This window comes from Larimichthys crocea, chromosome VII, assembly GCF_000972845.2.
Source record: "Larimichthys crocea isolate SSNF chromosome VII, L_crocea_2.0, whole genome shotgun sequence".
Taxonomy (NCBI): Eukaryota; Metazoa; Chordata; class Actinopteri; family Sciaenidae; genus Larimichthys; species Larimichthys crocea.
Window position 1 is genome coordinate 5675380 of NC_040017.1, and position 18964 is coordinate 5694343.

At 44.5% G+C, this 18964-nt stretch overlaps 2 protein-coding genes across 3 annotated transcripts in view; both read right to left on the reverse strand.

Moving 5' to 3' along the window:
- The window catches only part of LOC104920889 (eukaryotic translation initiation factor 4 gamma 1), a 34034-nt gene extending 25899 nt beyond the window's left edge, over positions 1-8135 (reverse strand). For both annotated transcript variants that reach the window (XM_027280150.1, XM_027280149.1), the window contains exons 1-3: positions 8003-8135; positions 2368-2418; positions 1978-2099 (exon numbers count right to left, since the gene is read on the reverse strand). In XM_027280150.1, coding sequence (XP_027135951.1) covers positions 1978-2052 — 75 coding nt within the window. In that variant the 5' untranslated portion in view covers positions 2053-2099; positions 2368-2418; positions 8003-8135. The remainder of the gene's footprint in view (positions 1-1977; positions 2100-2367; positions 2419-8002) is intronic.
- An 804-nt stretch (positions 8136-8939) lies between these two features.
- psmd2 (proteasome 26S subunit ubiquitin receptor, non-ATPase 2) lies at positions 8940-18843 on the reverse strand. The gene is made up of 21 exons (XM_010733284.3): positions 18630-18843; positions 16860-16916; positions 16609-16773; positions 16076-16197; positions 15583-15807; positions 15336-15494; positions 15039-15183; positions 14053-14113; positions 13771-13917; positions 13582-13688; positions 13334-13461; positions 13128-13215; positions 12870-13032; positions 12657-12758; positions 12357-12508; positions 12084-12167; positions 11487-11655; positions 11142-11236; positions 10914-11040; positions 10689-10807; positions 8940-9728 (listed from the first exon to the last, which is right to left on the reverse strand). The coding sequence occupies exons 1-21, from the start codon at positions 18750-18752 to the stop codon at positions 9546-9548; spliced, it is 2721 nt and encodes a 906-aa protein (XP_010731586.1). The 5' UTR covers positions 18753-18843; the 3' UTR covers positions 8940-9545.
- Positions 18844-18964: the final 121 nt, after the last annotated feature.

Consider the following 18964-nt stretch of genomic DNA (forward strand, 5'->3'; position numbering starts at 1 on the left):
GTGCACGGGTACCAAGGTTAATATTTGTGGTTTTACTCTAGAATACCAACATCTTTTTCATATTTAAGCTCATGGAGCAGAAGACAGTATTTGTAGTTTCTGTTAGTTCTGTTCTGTAGTTCTCTTCGTCATCTGCTTCAGGCGCAGCACGGCTGAGCACGCCCACAAAGTAGAGTGACGTAGCCATCCACCCAACCAGAAAGGGCTTTTTGTTATATATTTAGTGCCCGAGCACGCGGTGCGAGGCCCTATTGAATTTCGGATGTTTATTATTTTTTTCGTTTTTCGTTTTTATTCTTCAGTAGACAAAATGAATCGCATTTTCGAAAAAATCACAACTTTTTATCAGAGGGCGTGGCCGTGACAGCGCGTTAAAGTAAACGCTGCCGATTTTTTTGAAAAAAACAAACAAACAAAACTAAAACAAGACTCCATTTACTTTTGGGCTGATTTTCGGGCAAAAGTGTGGGGCTATCATATACTTTGTCAGAGCTGTCTGAAACTTGTTATGGTTGTTAAGACCAATATTATGCACAAGTCGGCTGCATAATTAATGAGGGGGTGGGGCAAAAGCGCTCTATAGCGCCCCCTGGAATTATTCTTTGGAACAGCCCTGCCACAGTTTTTGACACAGAATTATGAAGCCAAATTGTAGAACATGGCAATATCTACAAAAAAGTCTCTTGGAGCAATGGGCTACAATGGACAGGAGGCGAGATATGTAATAATGAAAATCGCCATTTTTGGTTATTCGGGCTGGTTGAGAAGGGGTCATATTTGAACGAACTCCTCCTAGGGATTGTATCCAATTCACTTCAAACTTGGTACGTGTGTTCACATAGACTTCCTGAGTAAAAGTTATCAAAATGATGAATTTTGAGGAAACAGTGTGGGCGTGGCGATCCATAAAAAGATTCAAAAAAGATATCGCCAGGAAGGACCTGCTGATGGCTTGTGATTCTTAGAAATGCAAGTGTTGTACTTTCTCAGAGCTGTCTGAAACTAACTGTGGTCATTTCGACATGCGCACATTTTGACGTGGGCATATCTGCGAGGGCCCGACCATCGCTGCTTGCAGCTTTAATTTCTAGTTGTCCCTCTGATGTCCTTTAGCTTCTCTGCCTCAAAGTTTGCTGATGGAAACATAACATTTATTGTTGTTAATGTTAGCAGTTTTATTTAGATACTAATCACTAACTGCTTCTGGACTGGTAGCGCCTGAGCAGAGTCAACTAACAGGATGGCTAGGTTAGCTACAAGGCTAACTAGCTAACAGCAGTGTCTGAAGTAGTTGACGCTAACGACAAGTAAAGCTGTGTGTCCATCAGGTAACTCTGTAAATCACAAAAAGTTGAAGCAGAGCAGCTTTAAGTGCGTGCAGCTGTCATGCTGTCAAACACAATGAAGGTGGAGCGGTGCTCACAGCACTGGAGGTCCCTGAAAGTTCCCAATCAGAGGAAATGGGAGGGGTGGGCTTAAAGAGAGGATGAAGTGAGGGGCTGCATGAAAGCCCAGATAAATAAGGGTGAATCATGCAAAGCTACTCTAGTGGAGCCTTAGACTGTCAAAACAGAGCTGGAAAATAAACATAATGCCTCCAATTTAGAGGGCGGGAACACTGAATCTGATTATAGTCTTATTTTAAAGAAGACACATTTTTGTGGGCCTGATAAAAACAATGAAGTCGTTGCGAGCTACGCTGGCAGCTGACAATGCGATGGCACGGCTGGAGATGTACATACTAGCTGTCGTAGTTATTTCTGACAATCACTACAGAGTACAACGACTGTGTTGTGGAACGGCTTGTGGCTGCTGCTGCTGCAACCATCCTCACATTGTTGCCCGTTCTGCTTTTCATTACGTGCACCACTTGTCACGGCAGCCTCTTTTTTTCTGTGAGGAAATAAAGCGGGGGGGATAGAGCGGAGACGACCTGAAACGAGCCAGCACCGGAAATCGAACGGCGTGATTCCTTACCTGTGAGAGGCCGGGGGAGGGGGCAGGGTGGGGGGTGGAGGGGGGTCCTGTTATAGGCTGTGGTGCTTTATTCATTTCATGGAGTTCTGCATGGGGAGGCAGATGTGGACCTGTGTATAAATCTGACAAAAGACAGAGAGAATGAGGAGGGAGAGAGGGCGGTTAAAGGCGGTTCTTGTCACACTCCGCACCACGGGGGGTGAAGAATTATGGGAAACATTATAGATAATACAATGTGGTACAATTAGAGAACGATGAAGGTTTTACTCAAACGGGTCTGTAAAGGTGAAAGTAACAAAACACCTCAGCGGGTAACATTCAGATGTAACTGGAGGATTAAACTCAGCCTGGCATTTCCTGGTGAGAGTCACGGCACACTTTTATACTTACATTTATGAATCTCTTTAGGTCCTAAGTGTGGTTACACTGAGGAATGTTTTCCTGGAAGACAAAAGAAAGAGAAACATTAACAATGTGTTAAAAAATGCAAACACTGTAAAAAAAAATATGTCACCAAGTCGGCATTGTCCCAGTCCAACATGTTACGAAGACGTCAAGATAAACGTGAAGGCAGAGAAAAAGATCCTAAATTATTACAAACAAGTCAAGTTAAAATAATTTGTATAGGGTTAAGTAGACTTACTGCGGACAGTATCTTATCCAGTAAGAAATGACAGCAAGTAGGTCATCAAAACCACACCTGGAGATCACGTTACAAAAGTCCATTTATCTTATGAGGTCAAGTTCACAAAAAAATTACTTTTTTTTTCTCTAATCAGGACTGATTATTGGCAGAAATATGTTCCAATCCATCTGGTAAACAAAAACACTTTTCAGGTCCACGTTATTTGCCTTTATCTGAATACACCAAGGCCAACTCCAAACAAGTTCATGTAGAAATCAATGTAGCCTCTATAGAGAATTACATTTCTTTAATATCAAACTGCATTATATCAGGTTTTTATATTAGGACTGCAACTGCAAGGATTATTTGCCATGAATTGATCAGTACCTAGATTGCTGAATTTTTCACTTTTTAATGAAATATGCTGAAAATGTCGAAGTATTTATTATTCTTTTAGAGAACTCACTGCAGAGTGAGCTACTGTTAAGCCCAAAACTAATTTTCACAGCAAGCGAACTATTTTCACCATGTTTTTCATTCGACACTCGATGTGACCTGCCAACAGTTTCTAACAAAACATTTTGTGTGTTTGGAGTTCCGCAAACATCGTTTAACTACAGCAACCAGAGACAGCGGTGGACTTTTGTTTAGTCCGTCTGCAAAAGTAAGTGCAGAGCATTCCGGCTGAATGTTTGATGTTTGGAGGAAGAGGAAACATAATGTTAACTTTGTTCAGACGTAGAAAGGAGACAACAAGGAAACCTGTTTTTTCCTGGAACAGAAAAAAAATACAAAGTTACCTTTCTTGATGGGAAAATGAAGGAAATAGAAACGGATGTAAAGGATCTCTAACATCACCTGTCACTCATCTAATCCAATCACCTTTACATTTCAAGTCCGAAAACAACTACACAGCAATGCCTTTAAAAATGTTATTATACATATAAAGTCACGTTACACACTAGAACTTGTCCAGCTGACGTCAAATCTACATCATGGATTTCCTGCATTATTTTGGACACAGTACAATCGCTCCTTGTCCATTAAGGTGGAAGGTACTGAGAACACAACACACAGAATCTCATACATTCAGGGTACGGTCATTGTATCAGCGCAGAGTGAAAGTGAAGTTAAACATATCAGGTAACGTGAAGCTGAAACATCAGTCAATTAACTAAAGTTTAGACGTTCATGCAACAGCACTGTTTATAGCAGGTTCATAACTAAAGATTTCAAAATAACTGACCAAAAAGTTTCGCTCTGATCAGTTTCATTCATTTGTCCACTATTAATACGATGTATCGGACCGACACCTCCGAACAGAGTTGAGTTGTTTTCAACTTCATGAACGTGAGCATGAGCTCCGAGAGCGAGTGTCATTTTACATCCTCTGGCACATTTCCATTAGCTACGTTTACAACCGCACCACCTCTGACATTATATTTACAGTGTGGACACACAGCTATATGTGCATTACCCAAAATAATGCAGTTTCTGTCAGGATGGCTGAACCTATGTAGACACAGACTGACTCAAGGGTCATTTCCTGGTCATTGTAATCATTCCCCTCAGGGTATATGGTTCTTTCAGTAGTGACACATTTGTTATTTATAGCTGAAGCCGACATTATCTCTGCCATTGACACACACACACACAGCTCCTTTCTCTGGTACACACTCCCTCACACACACGCAGCAGTGTAAAAAGCCTGAGTCATGATGAATCAGGGTGTTTTTCTTTTCTTTTTTTTTTCCAAAGAAGAGGAAATCTCGCTGCAGAAATGGTTGTACTCGCCACGGTTACCGTGACTACATCGACAGAGAGACAAAAGATAATGGATTTGAACTAAGCAAGGGTTTCCATGCAGCCACATGAAATCCCTGGCTTAGAAAAAAAGAAGAAAAAAAAACACTGACACACGCCGATGCTCGGCTCATCTACGGTATACTTGAGCCTTGGGAGCTCAGAGAATGGCACGATATAGAGACTGTACAGGGACGTCAAAGGCTCGTCCACAAATACAGAGAGTGTCAGGCTGAGCAGGGCTGACTGGCTGGGAGATGGAAATGCTGAGTAAACAATCTAAAAAGGGGGTCTCAGACTAACAACCTACACTGCCTCACAGACTCAACTCCCCTCAGCGGGGAACACTAACAAAAAAATTGTTTAGGGGGGAATGCTTCACCATGAAGAAGTGAGATGTGGCCGGCTTCTTCAGAACTTACTGTACCAGTGACAGGTTATTCTCCTGAAAATGGGTGATCAGTACAAACCCTGCAAACAGTCTGCAGCAGGACAGTGCAGTGCAGAACAGTAACATACTTTTTTGTGCTGGAATCTGTGTTTTAGGAGAGTTATGCGAGCCAACGCGAGGCACCCCCCCCCCCTTAATCACACACAGGGCCGGTCATTCGAGCTGGTCTGACATGCAGCACTGTGGAGATCCAACCACCAGAACCACTGCTGCTGAAACATGCTCCTTCAACTGTTGCATAAGCCTCTGCATGCAGTCTATCACCCTCTAGGAGTAGAGGGGGGGGGGTGGCCCATACATAGGCTGTAGTCACGTCACTGTGAGTTCACCAGGGCTTGCCGGCCTTTCACCAATAATATCTAAACTTTACAGCCTGGTGACGTCAGTGAAGAAAATGACATGAGTCATGGCTTCATGAGTACATGTCCTGCTGCAGATTTCAAGACAAATGTTGTAACATGCTGTACATGTACATACACTGTACACAAGAAGCTCTGATAATGCATCTACATATCTGCATACACTGATTCCTCAAAGGAAAAGCCGTCGCTGCTTACTTATGATTTAGTAACCTCTGTGTTACAGTTCCCTGCAGGCTGTGACGACTGTGGTAGTAACTCGGTGGCACCAAAAAAAAAAAAAAAAGCTGCAGTGGTGGCAGGCTTCACTTAACTCAGCTGGACCACTTTGACTCTGGAAAAACTACAGCTTAAATCAAACCTACAAGCCGGGGGGCGACATGCCTGTTACGTAAAATAGAGTAGTGTTCTGTGCTCCACCCGACACATTTGATCATGAGCTGTCTTGTGTGTATAAAAATGTGGAGTGCTCCTTTCCTTTAACATAAACTTCATCACTCTTGCTCAGCCGTTGATCTGTCTCTACCTGCAGCAAAACTGGTTTTCTGTCATCGCATTTCCACGAAGTCCGCACAGCCAATGCGGCTTCAGTCAGACGTTTGAAGCTCAGAGGGACGTACAGACAGTGAAAGTTTAGCTCCAGTGACACAGCATCTCTCTCTCACTCACACACACACACACACACACACACACACACACACACACACACACACACACACCCTCCCTTCATCCCTCCATCCTCCTACTCCTCCACCCACCCCATGTTCTTCTGGTTAACCACATTTGTGCCAAAGCCCACACATGCCCATACTCTAGGCTTTCAAGACTCACAACAGGAAGCTCAGTAGTGTCCTTATGTCGGGACAAACCGTGACAGCCTGCCTCTGACACATCATGCAGTTGTCCTGCGACTGCACTTCTGCTATCAGTGTGCGTATGTGCGAGAGTGATCACAGCACAGTGTCCTGCTGAACATTCATGTTTGTACAAATATATGGCAAAGGAGCTGAATAATGGCACCTTGCCATGCATAGGAAGCTGGATCCAGTTTGCCCCCCCCCTCACACACACACACGCAGCTGAGGTCACATGTCTGCGGTCCTCCACATCAGCCTCATGCCGCAGAGACAAAGTGTGAACACGGCGGTGGTTCAGATCTTTACACGGACGACCCGTGTCAGTGTCGGGACACAACTGCGACGTGTATACCGAGCAAACACCGACCGGCGTTTGGTCTGCTCAAACTGTGGGACACTAGTGCCATGACACAGGGGCGTGTCTGCCCGTCTACTCTGTGTCCCTCACACACACACACACGTATGTACACACAGTCTAACAAAGGCACATATTCGCATGGCACTGTCACAAACACACGCACACCGAGCGCCCAGTCTCGTCGGAACATCTACAAATAAAGCTGCGATGCTTGTTGTGTGCCGTTAGCCGCGTTGCTAACTTTGCTAGGCCCGATCTGGATCTACCACGTGGTTTCTTCTCCTGCTATTGGCGCGATGCACACCCCACAGCTGCCCGGCTTCATGCCAGCCACACCTCACACCGGCTGTGACAAGCGTGTATTTCACGAAAAAGCGTGTAAAAACATACGTAACAAAACGACGCCGGCGGAGAAGACAGGCGGGGACGGCGGCCGCATCAATGAATGGGGGAATGTGGAGAGATGACTGTCAAAGCTAAAAAAAAGCAGGGTGGCTACCGGTTATTAGCTCGTATGTTCGTGCTCCACACGTCTGAACGCTTTAGCTCGCCGGATATAAACACAGCAGCGGTGTCGTGACAACAATGAGTGGTGTGCCTAACCTTAGCCAGCATGAGTCAGACAACCTCCGAGTCGTTCAGCGGCCAAACATCTCTCCCGGTGTTAGAACAGCAACAGCCCGGGGCCAACCGTTACATCCACGAACATTCACAACTTGTCGGGTTGCGTAACTTCATCAATCGTCACTGTCAAGCGAGAGACACAGCCTTCAAAGTTCAAAACAACTGCCCTGTCAGACAGACAGTCTCCAGCCGTCCTTACCCTTAATTCCTTCATACAAGTCACAACTGCCACCAAACATTTTGACAACCTGGTGTTGGAACGTGTTGTTGCCCGGGCAACAGGACTGTTCACATGCTTTGCAGCCCCCCACAACACTAAAGTGTTTCACATGGTTTCAGCTATCAGGTTATCATTCGGCGTGTTATTTACAAATCATCTTTACACACAGCCAAGCTGACAGACACGAGCCCACGACAAGCTGCACCGCTGGCACCGTGGGACAAAAACACGGAGTGACTTAACCCACTGCCACACATATAGCCCGCTGTGTAGCCGGCTGGCAAACGGAATGCTAGCAGCGTACATTAACGTTAGCGGGGGTAAAAACAACAATATTATGACGCGACAGTCTGTCTGTCGCTTGACACATGTGGCGTTACACACAATACGGTATATTTCTGAGCGGCGGGGGAGTACGGGCTCGTCCGGGATGTGTACCGTAGTGTTGTAGCCTGCTAGCCGGGGCTAGCCACAGCGAAGAAAGAACACCCACGTCGCGTTAGCATGGAATGCTAGCGGCCAGCTAGCCCAAGCTAGCTAGCTAATCCCTGAAAACAGCCGGAGCGGCAGGCGGGGAAGAAAGTCAGCGCACGGGCTGTGAGTCCACGCTCACAGGCCAAACACACACCTCAGCGTCCTTCCCGAGTATCTGCGTAACGGCGGCTTGACACTCGTGTGGAAATAAGAGCATTTTAATAAAGAGTTGAGCCCGGGACCGTGGCCGTTACCTTTCTCTCCTTGAGTCCGCAGAGCCGGACGGACGGAAAATCTTCCCGGAAGCCGGTAGCTAGGTAATTCCGGCAAAATCCCATCACGTGAAAACTTTCCTGGTGACCGTGCTCGGCGCCGCACACACTGCTCACTGTAGACTCTGCTGTCATTCAGCTGTACGCCGTAAATGTACGACATTTACGTTGCAAGAAGACAAGGCAATAACAGTATAAATATAACGTATATGAAATATAAAATAGAATAAAAACATAGAAAGAAACAGAATAAAATATGTACTATGTATCTCATCTAATTATGTTGACACGTTACAGTGTTATCCACGACTTTTCAAAATAAAGTTCCAATTTTTATGCAGGTATAAGATGAGGAATAATTCATTTCATCCAATTATGATTTAGCCACCACATTATAATTCGGTTTCATTTGTAGGCTAAATACTTGCCTCTGCATGGAGCAGTTTGAATAGAAATATTGGAATAAACAATAATATATGGAATACATCTGCAACATTTATTCGACAAAAAAATAAAATAAAAACAAAATTAATTATGTGAATAACAGGAAGTCTTTATAAACAACAAATCCCTTATGGGTACAATGAACTCCGTGACATGACAGACCATGAAGACCAGGCGAGAGGGCGGCCTGAAAGTGTTACACCTGCTTTATAGAGGAGTATAATCATAGTATGAAATGTAGATTTGTATCAGTGTATATGTTCGTATTTACAGAGTATACGTGTGTGAGGTATCCAAGGCTTTCTTCTCCCTTAGGTGGCGCTAGTAGACAGGTGTAGCTCTGATACTAAACAGCTCCTCCCTGTGGAGAACCTGCAGCCTCCTGACTTTGACTCTTGTGAATATATTTTTTATTAATAAATGAACCGTGACATGCTTTGTACGCAAATAAACAAAAGCACACACACAGCCGTCATATTTCCACCATGTGGACCGGAGTTTTTATTTTTTTGATTCAATCTTTTACAGTACTGTAACAAAAAACCAACCAAAAAAAAAAAAGAACGTAATGAAGAATACATATTTTAAAATGCTCTAATTACAAAACATGACTGGGATGTGAGCACTGGGAGAAAAACAACAACATTTGAAGCACTGATGTGGACTGAAGAGTTGTTATTCATTAACTGATGACACGTGAACAGTTCCCACTTTAAAAACTGGCCCCCGGGACAGTCAAACAGCTGGTTCAGTACATGAGGGGGCGAGATGGAACAAAATTAGAGCAACGAGGAAACCATCTATGTACGGTGAATGAGGTCCCAGTTTAACCCTCCCTGTATCGTCCCAGTCCAATTAACCAGACCCCAGAACAGGAGCCACAGCTGGCCATGGACGACGGTGACAAGTCACAGCGAGGAAGAAGGATAGGCCTGCCTTGCTCTTTTCAGCCATGCAAAAGAAAAATGCCAAATATAACAACTGCCAAGAGCCATGGAGGGCTACCCTTACAAACAGAGAGAGGCCAGTGAGAATGTTTTTTATTTATTATGTTTTTTTTTTAGTGCTGTAGGGGGCCAGTCTAGGTTTCATAGTTGGGATTCTTGCGGAGGATAACAAAGCCCTCCAGGATGGGGGTGACGGGGAGGTACTCCTCTGTGGCCAGCTCAGCTCTCTCTCCATGAGCCAGCAGCACCGGCGTGGTGTGGGTCTGGAAACCTGTGATGGCCTTTGGCTTGCCTGCCTGGCCCACGACATCCACAGCCTGTAGACAGATAAGACAAACATTCAGACACAGTCTTGGATTGCGATCTAAATTTGCTCATTTGCTTTCTTGTGGCGAGTTAGATGAAAAGACAGATACCACTCTCCTATTTGTTGACTTAGGAGACTGTTAGCTTAGCTTAGCATAAAGGCTGGGGGCAGGAGGAAACAGCTAGCCTGGCTCAACGGGTCACATTTCATCCATCGTCCGTTATCATGGGCAATGTAAGATCTCCATAAATAACGCCGCTAACTGGGCTACATAGGGAGTATGGAGACTGTAGCATCACAGAGACGTGGCTAAATGAACTCATTTCGGACTCTCTGGTAAGTCTGGATGACTTCCAACAGAAGAGCAAAGACCGATTTCTTATCCACCTTGTATACATGAGCTGTTGCAACAAGTGAATTTCCCCGGTGTGGGATCAATAAAGTCCGTCTTAAGTCATGGTTTTTTTGGAGGTTATGTGCTGAAATATTTCTTTGCCAGCCACAGTGACCTCCTGGTTTCTTTGATAGTTGCCAAGCAACCTAATGGTAATGACAACGAGATGGAACATTTTAGGATAACACTTTATTTATCCTGGGTTCAAATGATTAGCATTGGACATGCTGGTAGGTAGATATTGTAACCTATGGAGACAGCACAGTTTTCCCTCTGCTTCCAGGCTTCGTGCTAAGCTAACTGGCTGCACATTTCATCTTATTCTCAGCTAGACAGTGTGAGCGCTAACAAGTATTAGTTATTTATCAGTGTTAAGTTTAAGTTACAAGATTTCCCATGAATGCGGTACCCGCTTTGACCACAGCTTCTGTTTAACCCAATGTGTGAGTGTAATAGAGCAGGAATCTTTCATGTATACAGTTTTCCATGAACAGAAAACTACAATACATAATAACTAGCAGAATTTCAGTACATATTCCTCTCTGATCAATTATACAAAATGTTCCCATGCTTCACCTGTCCAACTCTGACAGACACGGGCAGTGGTCGCAGCTCCTCGTCGAAGGTGACCAGCATACGTGGCTGCATGGCTGCTACCAGGCCGTAGAGAATGTAGTGAGATTTCCCTAGGATTACTGTAACACACACACACAGAAAACAAATAGACAGAAATGGACCATGTTTAAATGAGTGTGGCAGCACAGAGCTGAGGTGAAGTCAGAGGGAGGAAAATTAACTGACTGTTCTTGACGTCGAGGAAGGAGACGAGCACGGTGAGTAGTCCGGCCACGGCGACCTGACTCATCAGCTGCCTGTCGCTATGGTAGGGACAGAGTGTCAGTGTGCCTTTGCCCAGGTGAGTCAGACCCTGTGGAAAACACGTAGAGTCAATAGTAGCTCATACACGCGCACACTTTCCCAAAAGTTCCCTTGTGACTCGCACAGAGTGCCTTTTGTGTCGCCACCCACCTGAGCCAGTCGGACCATGAAGAGATTGTTAGGGTCTTTGGCGTGATACTGGGCCAGCTGCCGCAGCATGGCAGCCAGACGGGCGTTATTTGTGCCTGAGGAAATGGAAAAAATGAAGAGCCTGGTAAAAATGTTGAGGAAGTTGACATTAGAGGCACTCAAAGAGTAGGTGGCATCATTGAAAAAGACAAACACGTAACACACATCAAAGTTCCCCATGCTATTTGTAGTGAAAAATCTGAATGACGCATTCGTTTTTCAAAAGGTTTTCAATTTGTTGAGTTTCAAAACGTTCACACACAAACAGGTAACTATTTTCAATCTAATGCTTAGAAGCAGACTTACCACTGCCCACCATGCCCATGGCAAAGATGGAGTTGTGGGACACCTCGGGGTCAGCGTCATGGGAAAACTTGCTGAGGGTGTCCAAGATGTTCAAACGGGGGTTGGACACGGAAATGAGCGCTAGGGCGAGGGGCACCGCTCGCCGCAGGGTGGGCTCACCGTAACGCAGCTGACGGATTGAAGGAGAAGACAACACAATGTAAACACAGCACTAAGAAGCAAAAGACCAGGAGGGAAAAAACAATCTGGTTCTAATTGTTTTATTCGCCTCCTTAAAATGTCACAACCCCACCAAAAAGGAACTTGTTATGATCGTAGGACACAAAAGAGCAGGATCAAAAACTGGATCCAGTCATGTGGATCAAAAGAATGAAACAGAGAGAGAAACGCTGAGGTCTGAGAATATGAAAGCAGTGTTCAGGCGAGATAACCAGCCAAGAAAGAAAAGTCTCTTTTTGAAGGGGCACAGAGGGAGGAAAAATGTGACGCAGATCAAAGGATAAGACATGAGAGGTGGGTGAGATGGAGGAACAATAACGCATTCAGGAAAGAAAGAAAAAGAAAAGAGAAAACTCAAAAGTACAAAGTGTTACTAACCAGATGTCCGAATGTTCGCAGCGCCATTTCAGAACCGATCTCCTCCCCCATGGCAATGAGGGCGATGCCAAGCACAGCTACACCCTAAGAAGAGAATCAACAGAAATTCAGCTCTTTTGGTCTTTTTCCAACCGAAACACAAAATGTCACAATCATTCATAAGATAACTGATAACTACATAAATTCAAAGATCATTTCGATTTTGTGTTTCCAAGATATGCTGTCAAATATCTGATGTTTGAGGATAATGACAGTAAAAGGTTTAGTCTTTACCTGGTGGGAGCCCATGTCAGCAGCAGTCTCCTTCTTGTCTTTGTCCTTCTTATCCTTCTTGTCCTTGTCCTCCTCTTTTTCCTTTTCCTTGGCTTCGTAGTGCTCGCTGCAGATGTGGAGAAGCTGCTGCACCTTCAGCACGTTACCGGAACCTGAGATGGAGGCGGATTGTTAGTGAGTTATGACAGTTTGGTAGATTTGAGGATGAAAAAAATAAATAAACAAAAATCAGCAGACACGGTGCTACAAGTGAATGCGTGCAGAGATGACAGTTATGAATATGTGCACCGTGAGACTGACCTGCATATGCACAGATATCCACTAATGTGTTGGCAAAGCTGCGGAAAGGTTCGGGCACAACCTGAAGAGCTGCCAGGGTGGTCTCGATGGCCTCGCCTTTACCTGTGGATAACAAACATTAGTTACAGCAGCAGCTCCATCACAAAGGAAGAGGACCTACAGTGTCCGTAGAATTGACTTCACATCACAAGGCCTGTGGCTTCCTGTGCTCACCCAGGTGGTTGAGTCCCAGTCCTAAGGGCAACCAGCGGGCATACGAGTCCTTCAATTCCTGTTCGTTCTTCTCCATGATGGTCTGGACGATGGTGGAGGTAACGTCGCCATTACAAGATCCTACTGCGATCATACCGCACGCCAGCGCCGTTACTCCAACCACCTGGAGAAGATAAAACATGCATACACACTTAAATGTTGCTTAATGGTACATATGTGGCGTAAGAAGAGTTCTGAGCACAAACACCCCATCCATACCTCCATGCTGGATTTGGAGTCTCCCATGACGGGGAGAAGCAGAGACAGGACATCTTCTCTGTTGGAGCCAGCGTAGGCCAGGCCCAGTCTGAAAAGCAGAAACACAGCCAGAGTCAGAACGTGCACTCACGTGTTAAACAGTTTTAAAAAATAACATTAAATAGCCATGTACAGAAATTTATCCTAGATCTGAACAGTCTCCTCACCCAAAGATGGCTCCTATCCTCATGATGTTGCTGTTGTGGAGGACGTAGTCAGAGAGCAGGGCGAGGGCCGGGTCACACTCGTTCCTTACACCTGAGTTGACAATGCCACAAGCCAGAAGGGCACCAGACTGCACAGAGAGAGACATGATGATGTAGGTGTCAGAAAAACTTGTTTTCTCCAAGGTAACCCCAAGAATACTCATAATCATAGATAATGGTTCTTCAGATAGTCGGATTGAAAAGTTTACCTTGATGTAGTCCTCAGAGGAATAGAGATATTTGTCAATTTGGGTCAGACCTCCGTCCACGTCCCACAGCAGGATCATTCCCAGAGAGGCTGCAGCACTCAGCATACCTGAGGACATTTATATCAGTGTTAGTCACTTAGCAATCACATGACACGTGATGATTAGCTGGTGAAATATCTTCTTTTTTACCGTGGTCCTTGTTCTTGTACAGCCATTTGTTGCCGTCGTCTGTGAGCAGCTTGTCCTGACCGAAGGCGGCGTTGACGAAGCCGTTCACGAAGGACGAGGCCAAGTTCATACGAGCGGAGTCCACCTGGGAGCCGCTGCCTCCGAACCCTGTCACGTACCGCACACAGGTCACGTTAAAAAACGCCAATCCATGAACAATTAATAAAATAAAAGCACACGTGTCCTTTATCTAGACTGATTTTAACCTGACTGAACTCACGCAACCTGCAAATATAAACTCACTGTTGTTTTCCAGGTGTGTTTTGTAGATGTCGTCTGGGACTTTGGGTTCCATGATGTCCAGCTGAGGAGGACAAGAAGAGTGTGTTGTCAATAAAAAGATGAAATGAAATCTGTGAAACACAGACCATTACTTTCTGCAGTGTCACTGCTCCTGCTGCTCTTTCATTCACTGCTGCCTCCTTTTTATTTATTACGCCTCTTATCCTCTGCATATTAAACTAGTTTGTGTCACAATCATAAATCATACAACACATGTTGCTCTTTTCCATTTAGTCTTCTATCTAGTCATTCTTCAGCAGCGACCAAGTGCTTTTGTTACTTCTTTATTTTTTTTTATCATCAGGAACACACTAATGGGATACACAGAACTGGTGCCAATACTGACCTTACTGATCAGATCTGGTATCGCTCATGACTTAACCAATCTATATTAAATAAAGCCAATTCAGTGTCAGTCAACAGTCACAGAGAAAAAAAGTTTCAGTTCATCACATATAGTCCCATTTTCTATCCAACATCCATGCCTTCTTTTCTACATTGGTCTGACGAGCCGATGTATCTACAGACAGATGACACTGTTGTGGATTTGGAGTAAAGAGACATTTTTTGTTGATGTTTTAAGCACACGTATTCAATGGGCAAGGCAAAGGTTAAGAATGTGTCACTAAAATGAAGCCGCCTAATATAAAGGTTAGCATTCACTAAACAACTCCGTTTGAACTCATGCCTGTGGCTGCTTCACAGTACAAGCCTTCCAGTAACGTCTGACTTGCTACATTTGGGTTGTTTGTTTTTATGCTGTGCTTTATGTTTCTGTCTTGGTCTAATAACTCAGAACTTTGTGATGCACAAACCTAGAAGTGACTTCTCAGCAGCTAAAATTGACACAGAGTATTCAGGTTTTCATGCGTGTGGATAAATATCCACGGCCTTTTGAAAATCTGGACAGGTAGCATTTTCTTTCGTTCCGTCCCTGTGTCTCTTACCTCTCTGGCCAGGGCCAAGAAGTTGCTGTTGAGCTGCACGTTGGACATGATCTCTGTCAAGTCCTCGTAGTCCTCTACGTCCTCATTGAGCTCCAGGAACATGCCATGGCGACCCAGCATGAAGGCCATCTGCTTCTGGATAACACTGCAAGGAAAAGAGAGTTTGTTTGATATGTTCACCACTGACACCGAGACGACACAGGAGTTTGGAAACAATCCTTTAAATATTGCCGTGCTTATCCACCTTGACAAGTTTTTATCATTACTGCGACCTTCCAGTGTTTTTATTGCCCTTACATGTCTTTGCAGGATGTGAAGATGTTTTCTACTAGCTCCACGTCGTTGAGCATCAGCGCCAGGCGCAGGGCTTCTGGGTAGCGGTTGAACTTTCTGAAGATGTTCAGGGCGCATCTCAGCAGTGCTGAGTTTTCTGGCTCAGGAACGTAACTCACGCAGCTGGAGGAGTGATGCACAAAGTTAAGATTCAAAGACGAATAGAACGCGCTAAATAAGAAAGGGAGTTTGTGCAAAAACCTGAGTGTACCTTGTGAGGTACAGGCAGACTTTTCCGTAGGCGTTTTCGTCAATGTAGTCCTCCAGCATGTCCAGCCTCTCGATCTCCATCAGCAGGTCGCAGGCCTCGTGCTCGGCGTTGTGGGCCATGTTGTAGGGCACGATCTCCTTCACCAGTTTCAGCAGCGTCTCCTGCTGAGTTTTGTCACTCTCCTCCACCTCCTGCCACTCTTTAGCCACCTCACCGGCCAGGTGTCTGGAAGACAAGTACATATATGACAGGACGTGTCCAAAGATGCTCAGATTTCCTGTTTTAATCAAAAGGAGTTATGCAATCACCTCCACAGCCTTTGTATAAACACTTTCTCCACGACATCAGTCATGTACTTCATGACCTCTTTACTCACAGAGCGACCTTTATTCCATACTCCACACACTGTGTGTGAGTCTCTTGATAGCAATTAACAGCTCCTGGTTTTCTCCACATAGGAAGGAATAAATACCAGAAAAGTATCGTCTCTTACCTGACATATTCATGTCCCCAGGAGGCCAGCTCTTCCTGGGAGCCTAGCAGACGGTGCTTGAGACACTCCCTCTCACCGCTCATGGTCATGGCCAGCACCGACACCACATCAGCACAGAAGCGCTGCAATTACAAACACCGTACAGAGTTTGAACTTGACGTCTTTAGTCGAGACCGGAGCAGCAACGATTAGTCTGTTTGCCAACTCTGAATCAAATCATCGTTTAGGTCAAGTGTGATGTGTGTTTTGTGATACCATACAAGCAGCATGCATGAAAACCGGAGGAAAATCAGAACAGGTGATTGCTTGAGGAAATATTCAACATATGGAATATCAGAGAAAACAGCACCTTACTTATTCTACTTTATATATCAGCATTAGCCTTTAACATCTATATTTATCAGGCATGAATTTCCATACAAATCACCGTGCATTCCTTTGTATTGCTCTATTTTTCATATGGTGACTTTACTAAAAAAAACTCTGCCCATGCACAGATTTCCTTATTCCCTCGCAGCACAGTAGAGCCTTACCCTGTTCTCTCCGGGAGCCATGCCCTCGTAGATCTCTTTGAGCTTGCCGTAGTGTGGGCGCAAGAACTTTAGGGGCTTGGGCACTGAGGTCATGGAGGTGGTTGAGGAGCGGATTAGTCTGCGCAGCTCCTCCAAAGCAGGACGGTACAACTCTGTGTTCTTCTCCTGCAGATGCACAGAGAAGTGTGAGCGTTTTTTTGGACGGCCTTTTACACCACGACGCGGGGAAAACAAACAAATCTGATACGTACGCTCAGTCTCTCCACCATCATCTCCAGGTCCTCTTGTAACTGCTTGTCTTCTTCTGACTAGAGTAGCAAATAAAAAGAATAAAATGATTCGTTACTGATAATCCAGATCATGAAAATGTAAACAAACAAACCCACAAACAAGGATTGGATTCTGGATACCTGCCACTTCTGACGTTGGCCTTAAAGAGAGGAAAGTTTTGAGTTAATGTGTTGATAGTCATAATAACGTTTGTGTTTATTGATGCGGTCTTCTTCAAACTATTCGAGACAACCTGATTCTTAATATTTCTAATGTTATTTTGAATACTTTTTTATACTAAATTAACTAATGATCTTGTAGATACATAATGTCAAGAATTTGTAGTTATATGGCATACACCAGCCAGCAGTTAAATGATACTAAATAATAATAAATCCGATTATATCCCTAATGTACAGAACACAACCATTTGTAGAAACCATATTTATTCCACCACCTGTACCATCACCAGTCTACAAATGTCTATAGATACACATGTGCATATATATCTATATTTAAGCAAAAATACATATACCTTTTAAATATGTAGTTATTTTTCTTTATGTTATGTTTTTACGTCTACCTGTCATGTTCCTTGTCTTTTAAACTGTACTTAAGTCTGTAACTGTGTGTACAATTGAGAGCACAATGAGACAAATTGCTACCTGGCCAATAAAGCCATTCAACAATACTTGTCGTACTACAGTACTACTATTAACTGCTGCACTTAGGAGGTACTTGATAGCATCTCTGTGATTCACTGATTTAATGTTGTGGCCCCAACGCTATTGACTTTACAATCAATTGAAACATTTAGCAATGTTACTAGTTTACTCTGCTATCTTTAAAAAAAGGGTCCAATGTGTAGTAGACTAACTGCTGCATTGCAATTTCCTCACATCACCGTCACCTTCCTAGTGTAAAAGGACAACAACACTATAAGGTCCCCGTTTAGAGTCACTATTTGGTTTGTCTGTTCTGGGCTACTGTAGAAACACACTGTTTCAATATGGCGGTCTCCATGAAAGAGGACCCACTGGCAACATAGACGTAAGTAACAAAAACTAAAAGATTCTGATTTTAAGGTGATTATACGTGCATGAAAACATAGTTACGAATGTTATATTCCGTGTCTGCCTTATTCTGAAGTACCCACCTCTTACACACTGCACCTTTAAACCCATTAGAGTGCACTGTATTGATGTTATGAATGTTGAAATGTTACAAAACACAAAACACATTGTAGTTTGCAGTGAGCTTCACATGGCCTGACCTGTGACACACACTCAGCATCAGGTACAGACGACTACAAACTAAAGTGCATGTCTTAACAGCTGCATAACAAATGTAGTCATGTCCTGAGAGAGTTGGTTTCGCCTCACATTAGCTGCTGTGTCACGTTGCTCAGCTGAGCTGAACGCGCTAGCAGCTCCGGTGACAGACAGCAACGATAACAAGCAGCGAGCTAACGCTAGCCCGCCGGCTGAGCTAGGCTAGGCTAACGTTAGCTCACTCGAGTTCACCCGTGTGGTTTCTTAAAAGAACGTAAACTTCAAACAAATCAGTGTCAGGCTGTTTTTATTTGTGGACCAGTTTTAAAGTAACCGAGAGCCCCGTCAGTCATGTATGTATCTGTGAGCGGCAGTGCGTTCAGGCCTGCTCAGCGTGTTGTCAAAGCGGCAGTGACTAAGGCAAAATAACACGTCTGGCTCACCCAGCGCGCGTTTCAATGAGAAAACATCCAGACTCACCAGTTCTTGCTCCTCTTTCTTGTCCTTATCCTTCCCCGAGGGCTGCTGCCCTTTTTCTTTCTCCCTCTCCTTCTCATCGGTCTTCTCGGGCTGCTTCTTCTCTTTGTTTTTTGCCTCCTCCATAGCTGCGGCTCTGTGAACTGTCGGCTAGCAAACGGAACTGAGCGGACCGCTTCTTCTTCTACTTCTTCTTCGGCGTGTGAAACGTGTTGACTCCTCATCACCGCCCCCTGACGGCAGGTAGTTAATGTGGTCGTTCGGGTGTAGTTCAAGGCCTGCAAAAAAACAAAAAAAAAAAGCGACAATTTCCCGGTTAAAAGAAGAAAGATATTGAA

What these genes read in the sequence shown, in the direction of transcription:
- psmd2 (XM_010733284.3), bottom strand. Translation starts at nt 18,752, where the DNA reads ATGGAGGAGGCAAAAAACAAAGAGAAGAAGCAGCCCGAGAAGACCGAT. An exon ending in GTCTGCCTGTACCTCACAAG is followed by an intron (nt 15,495 to 15,582) that starts GTACACTCAGGT and finishes TCACTCCTCCAG; the next exon opens with CTGCGTGAGTTACGTTCCTG. An exon ending in TGTCTGTCAGAGTTGGACAG is followed by an intron (nt 9,729 to 10,688) that starts GTGAAGCATGGG and finishes ATCTGTCTACAG; the next exon opens with GCTGTGGATGTCGTGGGCCA.